Consider the following 26,699-nt stretch of genomic DNA (forward strand, 5'->3'; position numbering starts at 1 on the left):
AGAGTATGTTTTTAGAGCTTAAAGGCGGTCCCAATAGTTCAGGTGTTTGATCGTGTCTATGCGTGCCATCTAGGTTCTCTGTATTCCCTCTATTTCAGATCTCTCTCCTGCTCTGAAAGGGAAAACGAGTACCGAGCAGTACTCAAGGCTTTAGTGCGCTGCTGATTTCAATAGGAAGAGCATTGTGGTGGGATCCCTGGATTTGAGAGTTCTCAATCATTTTACAGGCTAAAGCTCTAGTTACCTTTATTATGCTCGCTAAACATTGGGTCATCTGACCTTATTATTCCCAGGTCCTTTGTATGTTTTCTTCCTGTGAGTAGGTCTGATGGTCTTCTACTTTATTATTTTCTTTTACTATACCTAAGAATTTGGAATTTATCACTGTTAAACTTTTTGTTATTTTCGCTTATATTTCGTATATAAAGCTCTCCAAATCTACTCACTAGAAAGGAGACGAGAGAGATACAAAATAATATACACGTGGAAGATATTGGAGGGCCAAGTCCTAAATCTACACAGTAAAATAACAGCGTACTGGAGTGAACGATATGGAAGAAAATGCAGAATAGAACCAGTGAAGAGCAGAGGTGCCATAGGCACAATCAGAGAGCACTGTATAAACATCAGAGGTCCGCAGGTTGTTCAACGTCCTCCCAGCGACTATAAGAAATATTGTCGAAACAACCGTGGACATCTTCAAGAGGAAACTAGATAATTTCCCCCAAGAAGTGCCGGACCAACCGGGCTGTGGTGGGCCTGCGGGCTACTCCAAGCGGTCTGGTGTTTGGTCTGGTCTGGAGTTTGGTCTGGTGGACCAAACTCTCACAAGTCAAGCTGGCCTCGGGCCGGGCATGGGGAATAGAAGAACTCCCAGAACCCCATCAACCAGGTATTACTGTACTAATTTTCATGCTGATCTTTGTATCATCCGCAAAGGACGACACGAAGCTATATCTGGTTGCAACCCGTTCTCGCAAATTTAATAAGTCAATATTGACTTATTAACTACGTGCATAGGTGATATACTAAACATAATAGATACCCTTAAAAAGATTCATAGAAAACACCAACTTTACCTAACCTTGTTAGTATCTTAAGATAAGCATCTTATTGCTTCGTAATTACAATTATTACTTAACCTATACCTATTATAGGTTAGGTAATAATTGTAATTACGAAGCAATAAGATGCTTATCTTAACATACTAAGTAGGTTAGGTAAGGTCGGTGTTTTCTATGAATCTTTTTAAGGGTATCTATTATGTTAAGTATGTCACCTATGCACATATTTAATAAGTCAATATTGACTTATTAAATTTGCGAGAACGGGTTGCTGATATAAGAAGGAGACACAGCAGTGATGCAAGGACTGTGCCCTGATGTACAGAGCTTTTCACTGTGATTGGACTTTATTCCGTTTGACTGTTATTCTTTACATTCTGTTTGAAAAGAACTCAACCATCTAGTGTACTACTTTACCTGCTATTCCTGTTCCAGATTGTCATTTGTTTGGTTAGCGTCTATCTATCTTTAGGCCTATACTGTTCCACTCACTGTTCCATATGGTGGAACAGTGAGTGAACACTGTTCCATATGGTGGAAATTGTGTTCCAAACACAATTTCAATTTATTTCTTTATTATCCACCCCATACACATGTCGTGGGGGGGGGGGGTGGAAAGGGTTACAGAGGCACATAATGGGTTCAGGAACTGAACCCATTGTTCAGAACCCTGAACACAGATTGTCCAGTTCTTGTTTACTACTGTACAGGCGAGACCTTCCCTGTCCCAGGCCGCCCATTCCCTGTCCCAGGTCGCCCATTCCCTGTCCCAGGTCGCCAATTCCATGTCCCAGGCCGCCCATTCCCTGTTCCATGCTCGAGAACGTCCTTCTCATATTCCCAAATGCTCTTTCTGTGCTTCAGGTCGTATCTAACCTGCTCTTAGCTCCTTGTCTTGTTATTTCAAGCCCTGTGTTCCCTGTTCCAGACCGGTCTCGACCTGACGACCTTCGCCTGTACCTGGCTCCAGTGTTCATAATGTAACTCATAACTCATAATCCACACACTCGCATCTTATTTTGGAACGACATTGACCTATCTGAAAGGCAACTGAGGCAGCAGAGTATAAAGGCTGTTCAACACTGGCATGATTCCAAGTTCCCCTCCCTGCCCCCCTGCTCCCCCTTCCCTCCTCCTCCTCCTACCCATCCCCCTCCTACCTCTCCCTCTCCTTCCTCTCCCTCTCTACACCCGAGGTCTCCACCCCATTTGCTCTTCTACCCCCTCTCCCCCATCTATTCCTCGTTCTTTCTCCTGTTCCCTTTAGCTCCGTTCACTCACATGCCCCCTTCTACCTCCCCCCACACGTTCCCAATCCTGCCCTTCCCCCCTCTATCCCCTCGGCCTCTCCCCCACCCCCCTCCTTCCCGACGAAAAACTCCCATTAGTCCATCTTCCTATTATCCTTCGACGTCTCATCGTCTGCACCACACTCGTCCCTCGCTATTCCCTGCTGTGAATCCATTCCCTTCCCCCTCTTTCACCTCTCCCTTCTTCCCCTCTTTCACCCCTCCCTTCCTCTCTTTCACCCCCTCCCTCTCCTCTTTCACCCTTCCTCCCTGCCCGCTCCCCTCTTCCAGCTCCTCCCACAAACAAATCCGTTCTAGAGGTCATTCAAGTTGGAGATGCTGTGTTGCCAGTTGTCAGCCATCGGATACCTTTGATGGCATCCCGGCTCGTAACGCCGCAGAGGATGGTTCTCTGGTGATAATGGAGGATAATGATGGTTCTTGTAGTGCTAATGGTGCGGATGATGGCCCTTGTGGTGCTCATAGTGTCCCCGGTGGGTGGTGACATGGACAATACTGCTACACGCTGTTCTATGATGATAGTGGCCGTGATAATGGTGCCGGGGAGTGGGAGATGAGGATAGTGTGGTGGTGACTGTGGTAGTGTGGTGGTGACTGTGGTAGTGTGGTGGTGACTGTGGTAGTGTGGTGGTGACTGTGGTAGTGTGGTGGTGACTGTGCTTGTGTGGTGGTGACTGTGGTAGTGTGGTGGTGTCTGTGCTTGCGTTGTGGTGACTGTGCTTGTGTGGTGGTGACTCTAAGGTCAATAGGGGCCAGGGAGCCGCAGTAGTGAAGGTGGTGCTATTGATAGTCTGGGCGGCAGTGATTGGAGTGTTATAATGGCGAGGGCCACGACGCTCACACAATACCTCCAGGGAATTAGTGTCAACAACCCAGGGAGAGAGAGAAAGAGAGGGAGAGAGAGAGAGAGAGAGAGAGAGAGAGAGAGAGAGAGAGAGAGAGAGAGAGAGAGAGAGAGAGAGAGAGAGAGAGAGAGAGAGAGAGAGAGGAAGAAAGAGAGGAGGGGGCAGGGTGCAGATCAGGCAGCTGTACAGGGCAAGTGAAGGACACAGCAGCTTACACACACACATTGATGAGAGTAGATAGACAATTAGAGTAGATTACAGTAGAGATGACAATTTAACACAAGAGCCACACACACACGGCAACACAGATAAAGTTGATTGCCCAAACGAGCCATAGAGCCATTAGCAAGACCTTTTTCAGTGCCATAGTTAACAAATGGAATGCATTAGGCAGTGATGTGGTGGAGGCTGACTCCATACACAGTTTCAAATGTAGATATGATAGAGCCCAGTAGGAACCTGCACACCAGAGGATTAACGTTTGAGAGGCGGGACCAAAGAGCCTTAACTCAACCCACAGACCAAGAACACAGACCAAGAACAGGTCAAGAGAAAGAAATTGATTACAATTAAGATGGAAATAATCCTTAGAAATAATGTAGGGCCATTTGACAAGCCGCTGGCTCCCTGTCGGGTCGAGGCCACTAGAGAGAGAGTGACCCTAAGGTAAATTCAGGTAAACTTAACTAGGCTAAGAATGGCCTTAACTGGCCGGTGATAAGAGGCTCTTAGAAGTAGTGAGGCACTCAGAAGTGTGGCGGGTCCGGGGTCGAGCTCTCTCTTACTCTCTGGTACTCCTGTTGTGTGTGGGAGGGAGGGGGAGGGAGGGAGAGGGAAGGAGGGAGAGGGATGGAGAGGGAGGGAGAGGGAGGGAGAGGGAGGGAGAGGGAGGGAGAGGGAGGGAGAGGGAGGGAGAGGGAGAGAGAGGGAGGGAGGGAGGGAGGGGGAGGGAGGGGGAGGGAGGGAGAGGGAGGGAGAGGGAGGGAGGGAGAGAGAGAGGGGGGGAGAGAGAGGGGGGGAGAGAGAGGGGAGAGAGAGAGGGAGGGAGGGAGAGAAAAAGGGGGGAGGGAGAGAAAAAGGGGGGAGAGAGAGAGAGAGGGGCGGGGAGAGAGAGGGGGGGGGGAAGGATAGGGAGGGAGGGAAACAGTATATGGTGTGTGTGGGAGGGGAAGGTGGAGAGAATAGGAGTGCATTAGCCTCGCCTGACTAGCTCATCTTTAGTAGTGACTTTGTACTGCTTTTCTCTCTCTTATCGTCTCTCCCTCTCCCTCCCCCCCCCCCCCCCCCCCCGCCTCTTCTCACAACTCTATATCCCACATCTCTAAACTTATCCTTCACCTGCACCTCTCTACCTTCTTGACTCAACAAACATTCAGAATATGTTCTTGACTTACAGACGACACCTGGGGCCAGATTCACGAAAGCACTTACGAACCTGCACATCTTTTCTCAATCTTTGGCGGCTTTGTTTCCAATTATTAAACAGTTAATGAGCTCCAAAGCGCCAGGAGGCTGTTTATAACAATAACAACGGCCGATTGGGAAGTTTTCATGCTTGTAAACTGTTTAATAATTGGAAACAAAGCCGCCAAAGATTGAGAAAAGATGTACAGGTTCGTAAGTGCTTTCGTGAATCTGGCTCCCCCCTGCTCTTTATAGTCAGACTTACTGCAATCTTAAGTCTAGCGGGCCGCACATATATCAGCAAGCTGCTATATGAAGTCATTGGTTATTACCAAATAAAAAACAAAATACCTTTTAAAATAAACTAACATAATAATCTGAGCAGAAAGCCAAAGCCCCACAAACGACCTCATTATCGGAAACTGGCGGGCCAATAAGTGGGCCAGCATTTATGAGGAAATGAGTTGGATAAGATCCTGCATTACCATGGCGACTCCTCCACCCCATCTCCCTCCATCCCCTCCCTATCCCCTCAACCCCTTACCTCCTCCTCCTCCTCTCCTTCTCCTCCTCCTCCTTCCATCCTACTCCTACGTCCTCCTCTCCTTATCTTTCTCTCTGCCTCCATCCTGCTATCAGTTTCCACCATCTCCCTGCGATATCGCTGTGCCTTAATGATTCTCTTCGTATCTTATCAAATTAGGTTCTGCCTAGCATTGAAATACCTTAGCCTGGAACCAGGTACCTGGTACCTGGAGCCACAGCCATGATAAGGTGTTTCAGGGTATTTCTTCCCTGAGGGAAGAAATGGGTGGTTTCCTGGTGTCACGGTAAGACTAAAGTACGTGCGTACGTGTAGAGTACGTCTAGAGCTCTAAGAGTTGCCATTCCGTAAAAGATACAGCTGTTTTGTTGAACCAGCAACGTACGAACCCCACCAACCCGCCTAACTTATCCAGACCGATTCACACAAATCGTCAATATTTTGATCCAAGTAGTAAAGAGTTTTCTTGAATGAAAGCCTAGTATCATTAGTAGATTAGTAGTGAATATATCTTCATTACAGACTACTCCATTAACCTCGGCTCATGTACGAATCCTATGAGTAGGGATTGCCCTGATTAACCGCGATGAAGTTGATACTTCAGACTGCGAGCAGAGGTGTCTGCTGGTCTGATTGACCGGACCACCAACCAGAGGCCTGATCAGAATGCTGGCCGCCGGTGTGGGAGGGAGGGAGGGAGGGGACATCCCTGCATGGAACCTCATATTCCAGTAATATTTTTTTAAAGATAATTTTTGTATTAATATGATCATTTTGCCAGAGAGATAATCCACGATGCCTCTAAACTGCCCATATTCAATCCAATCACAAAGTACCACTACCATTACAGGTTGGGTGGGTGAGGGGTGGAGACAGTACCACACAGGTTGGATAAGGGATGCAATATATATATATGCACCTGACACACTTGTAACCTCAGTGTGTTGGTGTTTACGGGCTCGCCATAGCCCGTGCTACATGGACATTTTGTTCTAAAACAACAAAGAATTGTAACCTTGGCAGACAAGCAGGGCGGTACGAGCACCACACACCCAACACCGTCCATCAAAACACGCAATAAATCATTCCCACTACGCACACACCCCCACACCCACCATACAGTGTACACTTCTACACAACGCACACACCCCCACACCCACCATACAGTGTACACTTCTACACAACGCACACACCCCCCCCACCCACCATACAGTGTACACTACTACACAACGTACACACACCCCACCATACAGTGTACACTTCTACACAACGTACACACCCCCCCACCCACCATACACCCCACCATACAGTGTACACTACTACACAACGTACACACACCCCACCATACAGTGTACACTTCTACACAACGTACATACACCCCACCATACAGTGTACACTACTACACAACGTACACACACCCCACCATACAGTGTACACTACTACACAACGTACGCACCCCACCGTACAGTATACACTTCTACACAACGTACACACACCCCACCGTACAGTGTACAGCCTTCCTGGGACTCACATCTACGGGACTCCATACGGACGAGGGCTCGCCGTATGGCAGCGATGTTCTTGGCATCGTCCTCGTGGTCGTCGTCTGGGAGGGGTGCCTTTTCTTCACTCATGGCTCAAGTTAACGTCCCAAAGTTAAGCCCAAACTGATCCTTTTCCTCCCTCAAAACTGGCTCTCGTCTCCCCCTCAACAACCGCTTAAGTAAGGTCTTTACAGCGAGGTGGCACTTAAAGCTGGCTCTCTCTGCGACAAAGTTGACACTCAAAATTTCTTCTTCGGTGTAAAATTGGAAATCTACTTCACAGTTTAGTATGTACACACAGGCAGGTGAGTTCCCTGAGCGGATCACCCCAGGCAGCCAGCCCTCGGCGTGTGAATGAAAGAAGTAAGTCGTGCTCTGCCGGCCAAGTTACAAGAGGATATCGTCTACTGGTCACTAGAGACCGCCACCAATGTCGTACAGCCAGCGCACACGACACACGCGATAGATAATTCCAGCGTCAGCGAGGGTACAGTCTGTTACTTTGCGACCAGAGACTGGAGAGGGTTGTCCAACCAGTCACTCACGGACGGAGACACCGAGAGACAGACAACTGGGCGACCGGCGTCCCGGGTATATAAAACCCTCTTCTTCCTTATCAGTCACGAGGCTACTGTTCCTTCTTTTCCCAGGGTTAACAGCGAACGTCCCTAGTCAGAGTGGCATACCTGGTTGATACCTGGTTGATAGGGTTCTGGGAGTTCTTCTACTCCCCAAGCCCGGCCCGAGGCCAGGACTTCGGCCGCTGACATGACACAATGGCATGATTTATTAAATTATAAATTTCGCCCCGAGGGGCGAGTTTATTGGGCAGCGCCACTTATCTTGTGAGTGGACACACCGCCATAGCAGCATGTACAACACTCCCCAATAGGAAGAAAAGACCGCTGGGTTGTTCATGATGCACAACGCATGAAGAAGGGTTCACTGGTACGTCGATGGATCCAGATTCAAGGTGTTCAATTCTCATCTTTCCTATCCTGCACGAATCTTTTTCCTTTCTAACTATAATATTCTCTTATTCTCCAGGTGACCCTCCATTGCTCATCCTGGGACTTATAGCTTGGGATCGAAATACTGGGTGAGGGGAGTGATGGGGGGGGGGGATGAGGTCACTTGCCTCCTCAACAGAGATTACAGGAGATAAAATGCGCATCCAGAGTTGATAACAGGTTCAGGTGGATGATAACACAGTGCTCCTCGTCCTGCCTCTCGCCCTCGTTATCCTCCACCGCTATCCTCTTCCTCCACCTCCTACTCATACATCCTTCTACTCAAAACGTCATACCTCCGCTCCTGCTCCTCCTGCTCCATGGTGGTGGGGAAGGGAGGGCTGAGCAAGAGAGAGGGGTCACACACACACACACACACACACACACACACACACACACACACACACACACACACACACACACACACACACACACACAGGGGGGGAGGGGACGACGGGACATGGGTGGAAACTGGAAACTCAGGTGAGTCACAGAGATGTTAAGAAGTTTTCTTTTAGCGTGAGAGTAGTGGAAAAATGGAATGCACTTGGGGAACAGGTTGTGGAAGCAAACTCTATTCATACTTTTAAAATTAGGAATGATAGGGAAATGGGACAGGAGTCATTGCTGTAAACAACCGATGGCTGGAAAGGCAGGATCCAAGAGCCAATGCTCGATCCTGCAAGCATAAATAGGTGAGTACACACACACAGGCACACACACACACACACACATACACACACACACACACTCTGAGCGCAACAGCCACCACCACAACGCAAGATAACGCACTCAACACATCTCTTGTCAACAAAAATGTCAACGGTCTTTCATTACCTAAATTACACCTTATCAAATTATGAAAGCTAATTACAGCTACTAATTATAGCTTCAGGCTGAGAAAAAGATTGACAGCATCCTGTGAATGTGACATCTCTCCCCCCCCCTCACCCCCTTCCCCTCATCTCTCACCCCCTTCCCCCTCCCCTCATCTCTCACCCCCTCCCCCCCTCTGCTAGACCAACCTCTCCTCCTACAAAGAACGTCGCATTTCGCTCGTATGCGTTACCTACGGCCAAAAACTGTCGTACAAGAAAATGGAAGCGGCTCGGCGAAAGGGACGTACTGTCCCGTTTTCTGTTTTGGGTCCTCTGGTAGGTTAGGATAAAGGGCACCTTAGTAAGACAGTTTCTGGACGCTGGGAAGCCTCAGGAGACCGAGGGTGACGTGTGGAGACAGGACCACGTCTTCAAGAGTAACGTTGTGGTCCTTAATTAACGTTAAAGTGTATTAGAGAAGCAGGTGTCTTGACCCAGAGTGCCTGAGAGCGAGCGAACAAGCTCTTGTGCCCTCCTCCTAAACTGAAAGTACTTATACTAACAGTTTGGAGGACAGTACCGGTATGCAGGCGAGGAGTTACAATAACGTGGTTGATGTTGACCAGACCACACACTAGGAAGTGAAGGGACGACGACGTTTCGGTCCGTCCTGGACTTGAATCGATTTGAGAATGGTCCAGGACGGACCGAAACGTCGTCGTCCCTTCACCTTCTAATGTGTGGTCTGGTCAACAAAGAACCAACATGTAGTTTTTTTTTTTTTTTTTTATTATTATTTTCTACCACAGACGTGGCCACACATTTACAATGCTAACCAGCATATATACATTTTCTTCTGTCCTCCGTGGACAGGGTTAGAGAAATGTTAAACATATAGTTCAAGGGTTTATTGAACAATCAACCACAGAAGGTGATTCGGTGCTTTTAAAATGCTAAGCTAACCTACATACGTAAATACATAGATACACAGATTTACGTATGCCCTACATAAAGTGTTCGATGTGTCTTTTACATAGTGTCATTAATGTACATTCACAAAGGTGAAATGTAATTCTGATCAGCTTCTATGTAGTGATGGACCACCACAACCTTAACTCGTCTATTATGAAATTTAGCCAAACCGGAAACATTTTTAACAGCCACATAAAGACTTAACCTAACCTTCCCTAACAATTACTCCCACACGCCATCTTAGGCCTGGTGGTTATCTTGAGATGATATCTTGAGATGAACTTCGGTTTCAACTCTTTTTAACCCTGTCGTAGCTCAGTCGATTAAGGCAGTGTCTGGGATGCTCCCGGACGTAGGTTCGAATCCTCGTCACGGCCCTTGGCCCTCGGCCAAGGGCCGAGGGCCAAGTGGCCCTTGGCCCACGGCCCACGGCCCACGGCCCTCAAGATAACGGCCCTTGTGGATTTGTTCATGATTTCGGGGCTTAGCGTTCCCGCGGCCCGGTCCTCGACCAGGCCTCCTTTTTGTTACACACACCCCCAGGAAGCAGCCCGTAGCACCTGTCTAACTCCCAGGTACCTATTTACTGCTAGGTAACAGGGGCATCAGGGTGAAAGAAACTCTGCCCATTTGTTTCCGCCTCCACCGGGGATTGAACCAGGAACCTCAGGACTACGAATCCGAAGCGCTGTCCACTCAGCTGTCAGGCCCCTGATATTTAAGCTTGCTATTAAGCTTTATTTTCCCGAACTCAATAGAATTACTAATACAAAAAGTAGTTTACTGGCGGTATCCGTAACTAGGTACTGGCACCCTTGACCAAACCTCTGATTGGCTGATACCTGGGGCCAGATTCACGAAGCAGTTACGCAAGCCCTTACGAACCTGTACATCTTTTCTCAATCTTTGGCGGCTTTGTTTACAATTAATAAACAGTTAATGACCTCCGAAGCACCAGGAGGCTGTTTATAACAATAACAACACTTGATTGGCAAGATTTCATGCTTGCAAACTGTTAAATAAATGTAACCAAAGCCGTCAAAGTTTGAGGAAAGATGTACAATGTTCGTAAGTACTTGCGTAACTGCTTCGTGAATCTGGCCCCCCTGGAGACGACGTCACAACTTGCTCCAACAGGCGACAACTACAACATGTTAACATGCGGGACCAAAGAGCCAGAGCCCAACCCCCGGCAAGCACAACTAGGTAAGTACAACTAGGTAGGAGCTGTTCAGGACATACAAACCACATACGTAAGATCAATGCCGGAGTGACAGACATGTTAACAGCATAAAAGATTCCCGGGCCACAAATTAACCAAAGAATTAACATTGAGAATAATGAAAGGTACAAGACAAGGAGGCACAATGAAACAAGAGGAACAGATAAGGTACAAGAATGTCTTAGATCTTTCAGAGTAAAGCTAGCTAGCAGGAGGAATGTCTTAGAGATAGATATGTGAGGATAATTTAATACACCTCGTACGGTTGTGGGTACATCTTATGTAAATCAGGCCAGCCTAGACCTTCGAGCGCCTGGCATGTATATGTGAAGCATTTCTCTCTAAGAGAACAGTCTGTTCTTTGAGTCAGAACATTGTTCTTTGAGTGTGTCCACGTAACCGAAATGTTGTACCATGTGTGTGTTGTACATTAACACGAGATCTGCCACCAGGCAAGCCAAGGTTCTTGTTGTTAAAAGATTCGCTACCTGGAACATAAAGTTCCAAGTAGCACGGGCTATGGTGAGCCCGTAGGCCTTGGGGTAGTGGTTTCCAGGGCCTCGATGATCAAGCATCATCAACCAAGCCAGGACTCACGAGGAACTTTAATTCACTCTTTAAATTGACTACAGGTAAATCACGGGTATCACTGGATAAGTAGTTCTTCTACCTCTGAGAAACTTGAATGTATTATAGAAATGGGGACACTGCCCATTTTATAACAGGGAAAATAGGGAAGACTTCTCATTTATACCAACAGGATAACCTATATACTTAGACCAATTTGAAAATGACGTCCAATTACCTAAAGACAATTTAGCACAAAACTCATTTCCACCATAATGTAAGAGATACTACCCAGTCCAGCAACCAGGAGGCCTGGTCGACGACCGGGCCGCGGGGACACTAAGCCCCGGAAGCACCTCAAGGTAATCTCAAGGTAAGGTAACCCACACAGCTAGATTACAACCCATTTCAATCTACAAATAGGTGGTATGAAGGGACTACGAACTTGTTAAAATTATCGATTTTAAATTTTCTCACTCAAACAGAAATTCCCAACAGAATCTCCCACAGCCTCAGCAACAGAACCACAGACTCTGCAACAGAATCCCAGTCACAGTCTTCACAAAATAACACGTTTAAGTGTCTCCCACAACTAAAACTGCACCAGTAACGACCCTATTTCATTGAGGATGAAATAGGAAAAAAGTATTGACTCGAGAAAATAGGGTAAAAGTCAACCAAAACTGCACCAGTGACGACCCTATTTCATTGAGGATGAAATAGGAAAAAAGTATTGACTCGAGAAAATAGGGTAAAAGTCAACCAAAACTGCACCAGTGACGACCCTATTTCATTGAGGGGTGAAATAGGAAAAAAGTATTGACTCGAGAAAATAGGGTAAAAGTATTTACAGTATTTACATTGGGAAAATAGGCGCTACTGTGATTCATCGTCAGGCTGCGAGCAGCCGCGTCCAGCAGCCTGGTTGACCAGTCCAGCAACCAGGAGGCCTGGTCGACGACCGGGCCGCGGGGACGCTAAGCCCCGAAAGCACCTCAAGGTCCGCTCACACCAGAAAAATTAGGCAAAATATATTTGGAATTTATATTTTTTTAAAGGCTTATTCATCACTAATTATTATTATAATTAGACACAGAGAACCCGACTGGCATTAGTAACTGTAAACTGCACTACAGTAACTGTTTAACAAGTTACAGTTAACAACAAGTTGTTAACCTCCTAAATTCACGCACAATTACCAATTCTGAGCATTAAGTAAAGCAATATCTTAATTGGTTATTTAATCAAATTAATCTAGATTAGTTACAAACATGTGAGAGGGGGAGGGGGGGGTGTTATCTAAGATATAAGGACTAACAAGATGGAGGATATAGGTTACCTAAGATAATCTATATATCTTGGGTAATATATAAAGAATATTATTATTAGCCTGCACTGAGAATCGTTCTGAATCACGGAACAATAAATTGTAACTAATTCGGATCTGTACTCCACACCCAGCCTAAATCACAATCATATATTAGGCTTAATTACATTGATATAATATAACAAATAATGAAAATTTCATTATATATATATATATATATATATATATATATATATATATATATATATATATATATATATATATATATATATATATATATATATATAATAAAATAATGTTTTCCTCTCTAAAACTTTTCGTTCTTTGAAAAAACTTATCATTTTTTTCGTGTGGGCTCTAATAATTTTTTTATATATAACCCTATGGAACCCAACTCCTTTTGAAACTTTCATATATAAGTGATCCTAAAACTATATTTATGTAAAATTGGGCCTGAAACTATATTGTATAAAAGTGAGCCCCACTGTATATGACTGTATATTTATTGTATAAAACTGGGCCTGAAACTATATTACATACATGTGAAAGCTTGAAGGTATTATATACAAGTGAGCCTGGAACTATCATATTCTATAAGGCTGCCGTAATAGATAAGATAGTTAAGAAAAATCTTCATTACCTTGAAGGAGGCAACCCGGCCCATCTCTGTCACATCCTCTCCGTTGACCACCGCCGATGACATGGTTACTGAAGACGCCATAGTCGATCAGCTGACTGAGCACAACACGGTCAGCTGATTGAGCACAACACGATCAGCTGACGGACCACAACACGCGTCAGCTGACTGACCACAACAAGACCGGCTGGTCACCCTCAAGGCGCGCCTTCGCCTCCCAACACTCCTCCAGTTTCAATATTGCCTCTGGTCAGCGCTTTCTTTTCTTTTTAAGTAAACTTATGTCTGGAAGTTTGGAAGCCTTCAGATAGCGAACACTTTTAATTGAAACTTGGTGATATGGCTACCACCTTCCAGGGCACCTCGTACAGAGCTCTTGGTCACACTGAAAATAACGTCCTTTCCCGCCTGTCCGCTGACAGACTACTTGGCGCCTTTTTCAAATATTTCGATAACGACAACACTGCGTGCCGAGTTAACAACAACAACAGTTAACAAAACAGTCAACAACAACAACACGGCTTGTATTTTGGTTCACTATACACCTTTGGTTGTTCCTGTGTCCCTTGTGATAGTGTCTAGCGAGGGACGGATTAGCGAGTCCAGTTTCCAGCCTAACACTGCCACCGGGTCACCATGGCAGTTTCGAGGGCACACTCAAGTATCAAGGAACAACTGCAACACGCTGCTAACACCTGTAACAAACACGTGTAAACATGCGAGGTGTGTCGAGGCCTACAAGTGTAGCAGCAGTACACCTTGTCATCGTCTGTATCAAAACACGTTAACATGTAATTGGCTCCGGTACGTTACAGAAGTACACGGTTAAACTTGGGCTACTGGGAGAATAGTGCGCACTTCACCTTCCCGTGACCGATGTCGCAGGAGTGAGCATCTTGTAGACTGGTTAAGAACACGCACGCGCGCCTGCACACCCGCACACTACCACCACCACCCACCACCACCATCCACACGCATCTGCACCTCCACCCCACATAAATCCACACCACATTAATCCCACACACACAATTACCGAACGTTGGGTAGATTTGTACATATTTATCCACGTATTAATGGTCCCATTAACGATCCCCTAATGATGGTGCGGGTAGTAACACCCCCAGCGAACATCCCAGCTAAGCTAACACCCACAGCGAACATCCCAGCTAACCTAACACCCCAGCGAACATCCCAGCTAACCTAACACCCCCGGCGAACATCCCAGCTAAGCTAAAACCCCCAGAGAACATCCCAGCTAAGCTAACACCCCCCAGCGAGCATCCCAGCTAAGCTAAAACCCCCAGATAACATCCCAGCTAAGCTAACATCCCCAGCGAACATCCCAGCTAAGCTAACACCCCCAGCGAACATCCCAGCGAAGCTAAAAACCCCAGAGAACATCCCAGCTAAGCTAACACCCCCAACGAACATCCCAGCTAAGCTAAAAACCCCAGAGAACATCCCAGCTAAGCTAACACCCCCAGCGAACTATCCTGCTAACACTCCAATACAGTTTAAAGAAAGTAAAGTCACCGCTCCTTGCTTGATGGGGTTCTGGGAGTTCTACTCCCCAGGCCCGGCCCGCGGTCGGGCTTGACTTGGGAATTTCATGCTACTCCCTATCTCTCTCTCTCTCTCACCACACAAATACTTCACACAGTCGAACGGAAACCACAAGGCTCTCGCCGTCACATTACTCCCCCTGCTACGTCCTGCCTAACTTGTAGACTTCATCAGACCTTGATGAATAGATGTCATCAAGACATCTAGACCTTGATGAGTCTTCACTGGCGAGTCTTCTGTTGTGTTTGAATATTATATATGTATTAAAATATTGTGTTGATACCCCCCTCTAGTCGAAGTCTATCCCATGGTGGATCTGCATGATGGATCAATAGACTGGGGTTAACAGTGATGTATGTTGCTATCTATCCATCTCGCCTCTGTCACTCACGACACCACCACAAGAGAGTGGAAGCATTTGCTAAAAGTCACGACTCTGGACCGCTGTGGGTGGGGTCTGTGGGTGAAGTCTGTGGGTGGGGACTGTAGGCGGAGTCTGCACGGATGACGTCACCTACAGGAGCACCCAGCATCTTGAAGGAAGCTGCATGAGGGAATACCTGGAGTATACCTGGAGTGGGTTCCTGGAGTCTACTCTCCAAACCCTGGTCCAACAGGCTTGTTTCTTGGAGCACCCCGAGTACTAATGATCACGTTACGTGGTATTCGACTAAGACCATTGCTACACCAACACACCGCGGTTTCCTGTATGATAAGGTACAGGAAATGAATGATAAATTACAGTACGGCAACTCCTTGCGGCCTGGTCAGGGACCGGGCCGCGGGGACGAATATCTCACGAGCCAACAACAGGTAGAAACGGGTACAGGTGGTTATTAGAAACCAACTTGGCCTACACCAGGGGGTGACGATTGACAGTTGAGAGGCGGGACCAAAGAGCCAGAGCTCAACCCCCGCAAGCACAACTAGATGTATACACGTTTCCTTTCCCACCCATGTGTGTCTGAAATGCCAGAAAATGCCCATGTCTGCCCTGCATTGCCATATTATGTCTGCCCTGCATTGCCATATTATGTCTGCCCTGCATTGCCATATCATGTCTACCCTGCCATATCATGTCTACCCTTACATTGCCACATCGATGTCTGCGGCGCCCCTGCAGTGCCGGTGGAGGCGGCGTGTGCCGTGCCAGACCACGCCCACACCACCGGTATCCAGCACGCCCCCCTGGCCGCCCCCCTGGAGGGCCGCCCCCACTGGTCAATACCCAACAAGAGTCTCCAGCCAGAACTGGAACCTAACGTGGGAGAGACAGTATATTATTTACCCCTCCCCCCCCCCCCCCCACGAGTGAGAGTGAGAGAGACAGACAGACAGACAGAGGAGTGGGAGACACAGTGAGAGACAAATATAGAGAGCAAGGAAACAAAATCGAGAGATAAGCGCCCGAAAGATAGCACGCTAGAGACAAGAGAAGAGTAGTGTGTAAGGAAGTCTCCCTCAGGCCCGGTACTCTGACCCAGAGCTCACTGATCAACTGGGTGTGGACTGGGACTGTGGACTGGGACTGTGGACTGCATGATGATACGCGACAAGGTTGACAACACAGGTGGCCACTAGATTCCAACCAAGAAAATGTATTGAGAACGAATGATATCGACATATTCTGTGTCGATAACGATGGAAAGTGATATTCTCCCCTTGGACACAATGATATCGACAGCTTACGTGAAAAAGGGAAAAACACTTAACGCATTTAAAACCTTAAATTTTAAACCTTACTTAAAACCCTCATCTAAACCTTATGCAGCACAGGCATGGGATCACCACCTTATGAAGCACAGGAAAATTAACAAGGAAGCACCATCTTCTGAAGCACAGGAACACTTGGACCAGACATAAAAAGGAAGAAAGCTATAAAGTCAGGTAAAGTGAATTCTAAGATCAACGAGACTGGACGAGACGACCAGATGGAACATATCAACGTACACTGAGGGGAACAACGACTCTGAGGGGAACAGACGACGAGGGGAAGAGAGAGAGGGGGACGAGGGGACACAGGTGGAAGTTAGAAACACACACGTACACAAGTCAGCGAGACGGGATAGCACTCATGCAGAGTGCAGAGCGACCTGGGAGTGCAAGTCTACACTCACAGCTTTAACATCCGGCATCATACATGCATAACGTCAGAGTCGATAGTGCAAACTGGTGAATACACTCTGGTGAGTAATACTGTCTGAATGCAACACTACCATGGTTGCAACACTACCATGGTTGCAACACTACCATGGTTGCAACACTACCATGGTTGCGACACTACCATGGTTGCAACACTACCATGGTTGCAACACTACCATGGTTGCAACACTACCATGGTTGCGACACTATCATGGTTGCAACACTACCATGGGGTCTACATGGCCGCTCACTCCTTGCATACGATTGTACACATTGAGACCATCCTCTCAGCGAGCATAAGGAATATTGCCGGAACAACCGTGGACATCTTCAAGAGAAAACTAGATAGTTTTCTCCAAGGAGTGCCGGACCAACCGGGCTGTGGTGGGTATGTGGGCCTGCGGGCCGCTCCAAGCAACAGCCTGGTGGACCAAACTCTCACAAGTCAAGCCTGGCCTCAGGCCGGGCTTGGGGAGTAGAAGAACTCCCAGAACCCCATCAACCAGGTATATTTACACAAATTGAGTGGTTACACCTTCAAACATATATTCCCAGGACAATCTAGGGTAGTTTGGCACCGCAACGACGGCAATCCCGATAGCCCTGGTTGCCCAAGTCAACAAGTTTATGCACAACTCCCCAACAGTGTGAGTCAAACCGGAGGGGACAGTGCTCTGTGACTCAACAAGAGCAGACGGCATATCGCTTAAAAAATGACATGTTCAAGAGAACAGCTTCGCAACGCACACTATTCGACCCTGAGTCGTTAAGACACACTTCCCTCTCACACGGAATGAGAGAGCTCCTGGAGAGAGGAGAAGGGAGAGGTGGTGCCACACCCCCGCAGGCACCTTGGCACCCCCCCCCCCCGCTGGCACTCGTCTCCGAGTGGCACTTAACGCGTGTCGGTGGACGACGCCAGAAGCTACTCCACCAAGGCTTAATTAAAAGTTCTCCGGCACTATTGTGCGGGTGTCCCCGTGGTGACCTGTGTGGGTGGTCACTGTCCTGGTGGTGACGGGGGTGACCAGGTAGTGGTTATCTTGAGGTTATCTTGAGATGATTTCGGGGCTTTTTAGTGTCCCCGCGGCCCATCCTCGACCAGGCCTCCACCCCCAGGAAGCAGCCCGTGACACCTGACTAACACCCAGGTACCTATTTTACTGCTAGGTAACAGGGACATAGGGTGAAAGAAACGCTGCCCATTGTTTCTCGCCGGCGCCTGGGATCGAACCCGGGACCACAGGATCCCAAGGCCAGCGTGCAGTCCGCTCGGCCAACCGGCTCCCCGTGACGAGGGTTCGAACCTAAGTCCGAGAGCATCCCAGACGCTGCCTTAATCGACTGAGCTACGACATGGTCAAAGAATTACAACCAAAAGTTCTACTGCCTTTAGAACCTATCGTATGGGATGGGTATGGGGGTGGAGAAGACAGGTGTGATCACACACCTGTCCACACCTGTCTCGGAGATGGAGAATTACGAAGAATAGGGAGCAGTAGAGATCAAGAGAATACGGAAGTGGAGAGAGGAAGAATGTACCCGAGTGATGTTGTTTAAGATTCGCTAACTGGAATACAAAGTTCCAAGTAGCACGGGCTACGGCGAGCCCGGAACACCCGAGTGAGAGCTGAGAGAAGGACTAAGAAAATTCACAGGTATAAGTAACAAAGAGTAGGTTAGGTTAGGTTACCACCGCAGACAACACTTCCCCACCTTGACACACGCAGCTTTAACCCGACACCACACACCCCCCCCCCCCCACTCCCGCACCCCCCTCCTCTCCTACACCCCCTCAACACCATCATCATTATTGTTGTTATCATCGGTGGTTATCATGCTGGGTAGTGAGATACGAAATGATGAGTGTAACTTGATATATCTTTACTGTTTCTCTGGGTTCATTTGCTGATGAACCAGGTAAGAGTGATGCCTCCACACCGCTCTGTGAAACAGGGTGAGAGTGTGAAACAGGGTGAGGGGGGAGGGTGAAGGGAGAGGGAAGGGTGAGGGGGGGTGAAGAGTGAGGGGGGAGGGGGGGTGAAGGGTGAGGAGGGGGGGGGGGTGAAGGGTGAGGAGGGGGGGGAGCATACATTCGCATATAATTTATATACAATAATGGTTCACGGACCAATAATGGTTCAGCTTGAAACATACTCTCTGTTTCCTGTCCGGCAGGTACTCCCGTTACCAAGTTAGGTGTCGTTCCAATGATACCAGATTCCTTATGTCGCATTCTGATAGCCTTGTCATAGAACCTTTACTATTCAGTACTATTAGCCGTTGAACCAAATTTAGTTATATTTTTACGAATTCGACCAATCCGTTTAAAATGCGACTAATTAGTGAAAACCAAAGCACCGTACTATTGACGTTTTCTATACATCGGCCTTAATAGGTTAGGAGGGTTGATTGGGTTCAGACGTTCCTGATTAGGCAAATCAGTTGCATTTTTGACGGAGTGGCAGAGAGAACGATCTACACAACCAAGCTAGTCAGGTGACTCAACCCGTGTTCCCCAACACAAGAGTAAGGGGGAGAGTCCGTTTGTGGGGAGAGGTGGGGGGGAGGGGGGGGGTAGAACTCCCAGAGCCCCCTCCAACAGGTATCCAGCAGGTATCCAGCAGGTATCCAGCAGGTATCCAGCAGGTATCCAGCAGGTATCCAGCAGGTATCCAGCAGGTAAGGTGGTGTATCCTCTCCTGTAGCGCTCTAGACCAGACAGTGCACTTCATCACATTAACATTATTGTGGTGACAGTCTTTGTTTATGTCCTCGTAAAGAGGGGGGGGGGCGTGGCCAGCACAAGACCTCCAAAAACCCACTCCAGGTACACTCCAGGTACACTCCATGTAATGGTACACTCCAGGTACACTCCAGGTACACCCTAACTTACCTGGCGGCTGACAGGTGTACTACAGACCCAACAAGCTTCAGATAGTCAGGAATCGGTACCCTAAGATCCACAGCACTTACGGGCTATTCATGCCCGTGCCACCTCTTGGGTGGCTTAATCTTTATCAATCAATCAAGCAATGCACAGCACGTTGCTCGTTTCCCCATGATTCCCGTCTCTATTGCCACTATTGCTTAACACACCCTTACGAACGCAGCGAATTCTTCGGTATTCTTAAGGTAATTGTTTCCTAACGATCCTCTATCCTTGCGGTCACCCCCCCCCCCGTGACCCCTTCCTCCGGCAGTCGTAATCTTTCCCACTAACAACCCTACTGTGGTCCTCAGTCACCCCCCCCCCCGCACACACGGCTCTGGGAACAAGATGGCGGGAGACGAGGAATTATCAAGAGGCTGGATGTGACCCCAGCGAAAGCCTCTCTCGGGACCAATTGCTTCTGAGTGTGTAACATGTAGTGGGAGGGAAGGTAGTGGGAGGGAAGGTAGTGGGAGGGAAGGTAGTGGGAGGGAAGGTATTGGGAGGGAAGGTAGTGGGAGGGAAGGTATTGGGAGGGAAGGTAGTGGGAGGGAAGGTATTGGGAGGGAAGGTAGTGGGAGGGAAGGTAGTGGGAGGGAAGGCAGTGGGAGGGAAGGCAGTGGGAGGGAAGGTAGTGGGAGGGAAGGTAGTGGGAGGGAAGGCAGTGGGAGGGAAGGTAGTGGGAGGGAAGGTAGTGGGAGGGAAGGCAGTGGGAGGGAAGGTAGTGGGAGGGAAGGCAGTGGGAGGGAAGGCAGTGGGAGGGAAGGTAGTGGGAGGGAAGGCAGTGGGAGGGAAGGCAGTGGGAGGGAAGGTAGTGGGAGGGAAGGCAGTTTGGCAGCGGGAGGGAATGGAGTTATTGAGGTAAGGCGGGGGGGGGGGGGGGGGTGGGGGTTGAGGGGTTAATTTTGTGTCAGAGGAGAGAAACGGACCTAACACGCACGGAAACACGGTGGCGAAGAGGGCAGCAGGAGACAGAGGGCAGCAGGAGACAGAGGGCAGCAGGAGACAGAGGGCAGCAGGAGACAGAGGCCAGGAGGACACAGAGAGCAGCAGGCGACAGAGGGCAGCAGGAGACAGAGGCCAGGAGGACACAGAGAGCAGCAGGAGACAGAGGCCAGGAGGACACAGAGAGCAGCAGGAGACAGAGGCCAGGAGGACACAGAGAGCAGCAGGAGACAGAGGCCAGGAGGACACAGAGAGCAGCAGGAGACAGAGGCTAGGAGGACACAGAGAGCAGCAGGCGACAGAGGCCAGGAGGACACAGAGAGCAGCAAGAGACAGAGGCCAGGAGGACACAGAGAGCAGCAGGAGACAGAGGCCAGGAGGACACAGAGAGCAGCAGGAGACAGAGGCCAGCAGGACACAGAGAGCGGCAGGAGACAGAGGCCAGGAGGACACAGAGAGCAGCAGGAGACAGAGGCCAGGAGGACACAGAGAGCAGCAGGAGACAGAGGCCAGGAGGACACAGAGAGCAGCAGGAGACAGAGGCCAGGAGGAGACAGAGGGCAGCAGGAGACAGAGGGCAGGAGGACACAGAGAGCAGCAGGAGACAGAGGGCAGGAGGACACAGAGAGCAGCAGGAGACAGAGGCCAGGAGGACACAGAGAGCAGCAGGAGACAGAGGCCAGGAGGACACAGAGAGCAGCAGGAGAGAGAGGCCAGGAGGACACAGAGAGCAGCAGGAGAGAGAGGCCAGGAGGACACAGAGAGCAGCAGGAGACAGAGGGCAGCAGGAGACAGAGGGCAGCAGGCGACAGAGGGCAGCAGGAGATAGAGGGCAGCAGGAGACAGAGAGCAGCAGGAGACAGAGAGCAGCAGGAGACAGAGGGCAGGAGGACACAGAGAGCAGCAGGAGACAGAGGGCAGGAGGACACAGAGAGCAGCAGGAGACAGAGGCCAGGAGGACACAGAGAACAGCAGGAGACAGAGGCCAGGAGGACACAGAGAGCAGCAGGAGACAGAGGCCAGGAGGACACTGAGAGCAGCAGGAGACAGAGGCCAGCAGGACACAGAGAGCAGCAGGAGACAGAGGCCAGCAGGACACAGAGAGCAGCAGGAGACAGAGGCCAGGAGGACACAGAGAGCAGCAGGAGACAGAGGCCAGGAGGAGACAGAGGGCAGCAGGAGACAGAGGGCAGCAGGAGACAGAGGGCAGGAGGACACAGAGAGCAGCAGGAGACAGAGGGCAGGAGGACACAGAGAGCAGCAGGAGACAGAGGCCAGGAGGACACAGAGAGCAGCAGGAGAGAGAGGCCAGGAGGACACAGATAGCAGCAGGAGAGAGAGGCCAGGAGGACACAGAGCAGCAGGAGAGAGAGGCCAGGAGGACACAGAGAGCAGCAGGAGACAGAGGCCAGGAGGACACAGAGAGCAGCAGGAGACAGAGGGCAGGAGGACACAGAGAGCAGCAGGAGACAGAGGCCAGGAGGACACAGAGAGCAGCAGGAGACAGAGGCCAGGAGGACACAGAGAGCAGCAGGAGACAGAGGCCAGGAGGACACAGAGAGCAGCAGGAGAGAGAGGCCAGGAGGACACAGAGAGCAGCAGGAGACAGAGGGCAGCAGGAGACAGAGGGCAGCAGGCGACAGAGGGCAGCAGGAGACAGAGGGCAGCAGGAGACAGAGAGCAGCAGGAGACAGAAGAGGCGCTGCGGAAAAGGAGGTGACAATGAAAGAGGGAGGCAGGTCAGAGGGAGGGGACAGGACCCCAGACAATGGAGAGGGCAGCGAGGGGACAGCCCAGAGGATCAGACCCAAGACAAAGATGACAAAGCTCGAAATCGTCGAGTAGGAATGTTTACTGTGAGGGGAGATGGGGAGTCAGCAAGGGTGAGGGGGAGATGGGGAGTCAGCAAGGGTGAGGGGGAGATGGGGATTCAGCAAGGGTGAGGGGAGATAGGGAGTCACCAAAGGTGAGGGGAGATGGGGAAGTGTGATAGAGAGCATGAGCATGCAGCCAGTGAAGAGTAGAGGTGCCATAGGCACAATCAGAGAACACCGTCTGAACACCAAAGGTCCAAGGCTGTTCAACACCCTCCCAGCAGGCAGTACAAATATTGCCGGAACAAAGGTGGATGTCTTTTAAGATACACTTAAGACAAGTTCTTGCAAGAACTGCCGGACCAACCAGGCTGTAGTGGACGGTGCATTAAGGTGACAACAACAACAACACGCTGTGTGGAGTATGGTGAAGGAATGGTTAGAGATATCTTGAGACGAGGCTGAGGAGAACAGTATGGGAGATGTGATGGAACATTCCATTCATCACCTGACTAATGTAGATGCTGGAGACCTGCCACGCCCTGCAGGTTTGGGGAGGGTGTGAGTCCATCCCCCCTACACACACCTGCCACTACACCCCTACTTACACACACAGAAGCACACCTACCACCCCTACCCCAACACACACACATGCTTGAAAGACAGATGAACCACATACCTGGTTACCTGGTTGATGGGGTTCTGGGAGTTCTTCTACTCCCCAAGCCCGGCCCGAGGCCAGGCTCGACTTGTGAGAGTTTGGTCCACCAGGCTGTTGCTTGGAGCGGCCCGCAGGGCCACGTACCCACCACAGCCCGGCTGATCCGGAACTTCTCTTAGAAAACCGTCCAGTTTTCTCTTGAAGATGTCCACGGTTGTTCCGGCAATATTTCTTATGCTCGCTGGGAGGACGTTGAACAACCGCGGACCCCTGATGTTTATACAGTGCTCTCTGATTGTGCCTATGACACCTCTGCTCTTCACAGGTTCAATCTTGCATTTTCTTCCATATCGTTCACTCCAGTACGTTGTTATTTTACTGTGTAGATTTGGGACCTGACCCTCCAGTATTTTCCAGGTGTATATTATTTGGTATCTCTCTCGTCTCCTTTCTAGAGAGTACATTTGGAGAGCTTTGAGACGATCCCAATAATTTAGGTGTTTTATCTCGTCTATGCGTGCCGTATATGTTCTCTGTATTCCCTCTATTTCAGCAATCTCTCCTGCTCTGAAGGGGGAAGTGAGTACTGAGCAGTACTCAAGACGGGACAGCACAAGTGACTTGAAGAGTACAACCATTGTGATGGGATCCCTGGATTTGAAAGTTCTCGTAATCCATCCGATCATTTTTCTGGCTGACGCGATATTTGCTTGGTTATGCTCCCTAAACGTTAGATCGTCGGACATCATTATTCCCAAATCCTTGACATGCTGTTTTCCTACTATGGGAAGATTCGATTGTGTTTTGTACCCTGTATTATGTTTCAGATCCTCATTTTTGCCGTACCTGAGTACCTGAAATTTATCACTGTTAAACATCATGTTATTTTCTGCTGCCCAATCAAAAACTTTGTTGACATCTGCTTGTAGTTTTTCAATGTCTTCAGCAGAGGTAATTTTCATGCTGATTTTTGTGTCATCTGCAAAGGACGACACGAAGCTGTGGCGTGTATTTTTGTCTATATCAGATATGAGAATAAGGAACAGTAGCGGTGCAAGGACTGTACCTTGAGGTACAGAGCTTTTAACATCGCTTGGACTCGATTTTATCTGATTGACTGTTACTCTTTGTGTTCTGTTCGACAGGAAATTGAGTATCCAGCGTCCTACTTTTCCAGTTATTCCCATTGACCTCATTTTGTGAGCTATCACCCCATGGTCACATTTGTCGAACGCCTTTGCAAAGTCTGTGTATACAACATCTGCATTTTGCTTTTCTTCTAGGGCTTCTGTGATTTTGTCATAGTGGTTGAGTAACTGTGACAGACAGGATCTTCCCGCTCTAAATCCATGTTGTCCTGGATTGTGCAATTCATTGTTTTCCATAAAACTAGAAATTTCCACTAGAAATTTCCACTAAATCTAGAAATTACTAGAAAATCTAGATCTATTAAATCTAGAAAATCTAGAAAATCTATTACTAGAAATTTCCACTAGAAAATCCACTAAAACTAGAAATTTCCAAATTAGAAACCACAATTTCTTTTTGTAGCGCAATGGTAAGAAATATGGAACGATCTAAGACATCTAACGGCTGGAAAGACTGGGGTCCAACAGCTGAAGAGAGGTGACAATGAAAAGGAGGTTCCTGTCTCCTAGCTTGACTCTCGCTAGGAGACAGGAAATGCTTACGATTAGGTAAGCACCCCCCCCCCCAGCCTCCAGCCATATCTCAACAAAGAAAGCCAACTTACGACAACAATTACAGAGAAAGCAAAGTCAAACACTCATACCAGACTCAAGCAACACAAAAGGAACAGAAAGCCATTGGCGAAATAGGAAGAAAATTCCCAGGATACCTTTTCACAAAAGCAAGACTCCAAAAGCCTCTCACAATATTGACGACCTCCTAGTCCGAGCTCTGAACCACAGGTCCACGTACCAGGGGGCCAGATTCACGAAGCATTTACGCATGTACTTACGAAACGTGTACATCTTTTCTCAATCTTTGGTGGCTTTGGTTACATTTATTAAACAGTTAACAAGCATGAAAACTTGCCAATCAACTGTTGTTATTGTTATAAACAGCCTCCTGGTGCTTCGGAGCCCATTAACTGTTTAATAATTGTAAACAAAGCCGCTAAAGATTGAGAAAAGATGTGCAAGTTCGTAAGTGCTTGCGTAACTGCTTCGTGAATCTGGCCCCTGAGCTCCGCACCACAGCACCGGATACCTTGACAACTCTCGGTAAACCACGTAAACTATACCTGTTTGATACCTGGTTCATGGGGTTCTGGGAGTTCTTCTACTCCCCAGGCCCGACCCGAGGCTTAAATGTCTATTCTCAAGATTGCAGAGGAGATATATAAATTACACTTGGAAAATATTAAGAGGGTCTGGTCCCAAACCTGCACACAGAAATAACACCACATGAGACCAGACGACAAGGCAGGATGTGCAGAATACCCCCGTTGAAGAGCAGAGGTGCAACAGGTACTCTGAGAGAGAACACTATCAACATCAGAGGCCCGAGACTGTTCAACACGCTTCCACTACACATAAGGGACATAACTGGCCGACCCTTCACAGTGTTCAAGAGAGAACTTGATGAACACCCCCAAAGAATGCCTACTGGTTTCATGTGATGTTATTTCCGTGTACAGATTTCTAACCAGTCTCTAATATCTTCCACGTGTAAATTATTATGCATCTCTCCCGCCTGCGCTCTAGAGAATACATATTCAGATCTTATAATCTCTTCCAATAATTTCAATGTTTAACTGAGAGGATTCTGACAGTATAGGACCTTTGCACGCTCTCCAAGTCAGCAATTTCTCCGGACCTGAATGGGGCTGTTAGTGTGTAACAATATTCCACTCTAGAGAGCACTGGTGTCTTGAAAAGTATCATTGGTATGGCATTCCTTGTTTGAAAGGTTCTTGTTATCCAACCTGCCATTTTTCTTGGAGTCGTATCCAGCCTGTCCTCCTAAGATTTCCCAGCGTCAGGAAAACTGAGGACCCATAACAGAAAACGGGACACTACGTCACTTTCGCGAACAGCTTCCATTTTCTAGTACGACAGAGAGAGAGAGAGAGAGAGAGAGAGAGAGAGAGAGAGAGAGAGAGAGAGAGAGAGAGAGAGAGAGAGAGAGAGAGAGAGAGAGAGAGAGAGAGAGAAGGGGGAGAAAGAGAGGTGGAGAGAGAGAGAAAGAGAGAGAGAGAGAGAGAGAGAGAGAGAGAGAGAGAGAGAGAGAGAGAGAGAGAGAGAGAGAGAGAGAGAGAGAGAGAGAGAGAGAGAGAGAGGAATGGTGTGACACACGGTGATGGAGAGGGGGTAAGAGAGCAGAGAGGTGTTTGTGGAGAGTGAGCCAGGGCGT

At 48.6% G+C, this 26,699-nt stretch overlaps 1 protein-coding gene across 14 annotated transcripts in view; it reads right to left on the reverse strand.

The window, feature by feature from the left end:
• The window catches only part of LOC123746870 (adenosylhomocysteinase-like 1), a 306,477-nt gene that overhangs the window by 21,481 nt on the left and 258,297 nt on the right, over positions 1 to 26,699 (reverse strand). The window contains exon 2 of one of the 14 annotated variants that reach the window (XM_069319584.1): positions 13,268 to 13,959. The exons of 12 other annotated variants lie outside the window; for them this stretch is intronic. In XM_069319584.1, coding sequence (XP_069175685.1) covers positions 13,268 to 13,348 — 81 coding nt within the window. In that variant the 5' untranslated portion in view covers positions 13,349 to 13,959. Of the gene's footprint in view, positions 1 to 6,698; positions 7,294 to 13,267; positions 13,960 to 26,699 lie in introns of those variants that run through there. One more of the 14 variants, XM_045728710.2, reaches the window with a different exon arrangement.

The sequence above is a fragment of the Procambarus clarkii genome, chromosome 93, assembly GCF_040958095.1.
Source record: "Procambarus clarkii isolate CNS0578487 chromosome 93, FALCON_Pclarkii_2.0, whole genome shotgun sequence".
NCBI classification, from domain to species: Eukaryota; Metazoa; Arthropoda; class Malacostraca; order Decapoda; family Cambaridae; genus Procambarus; species Procambarus clarkii.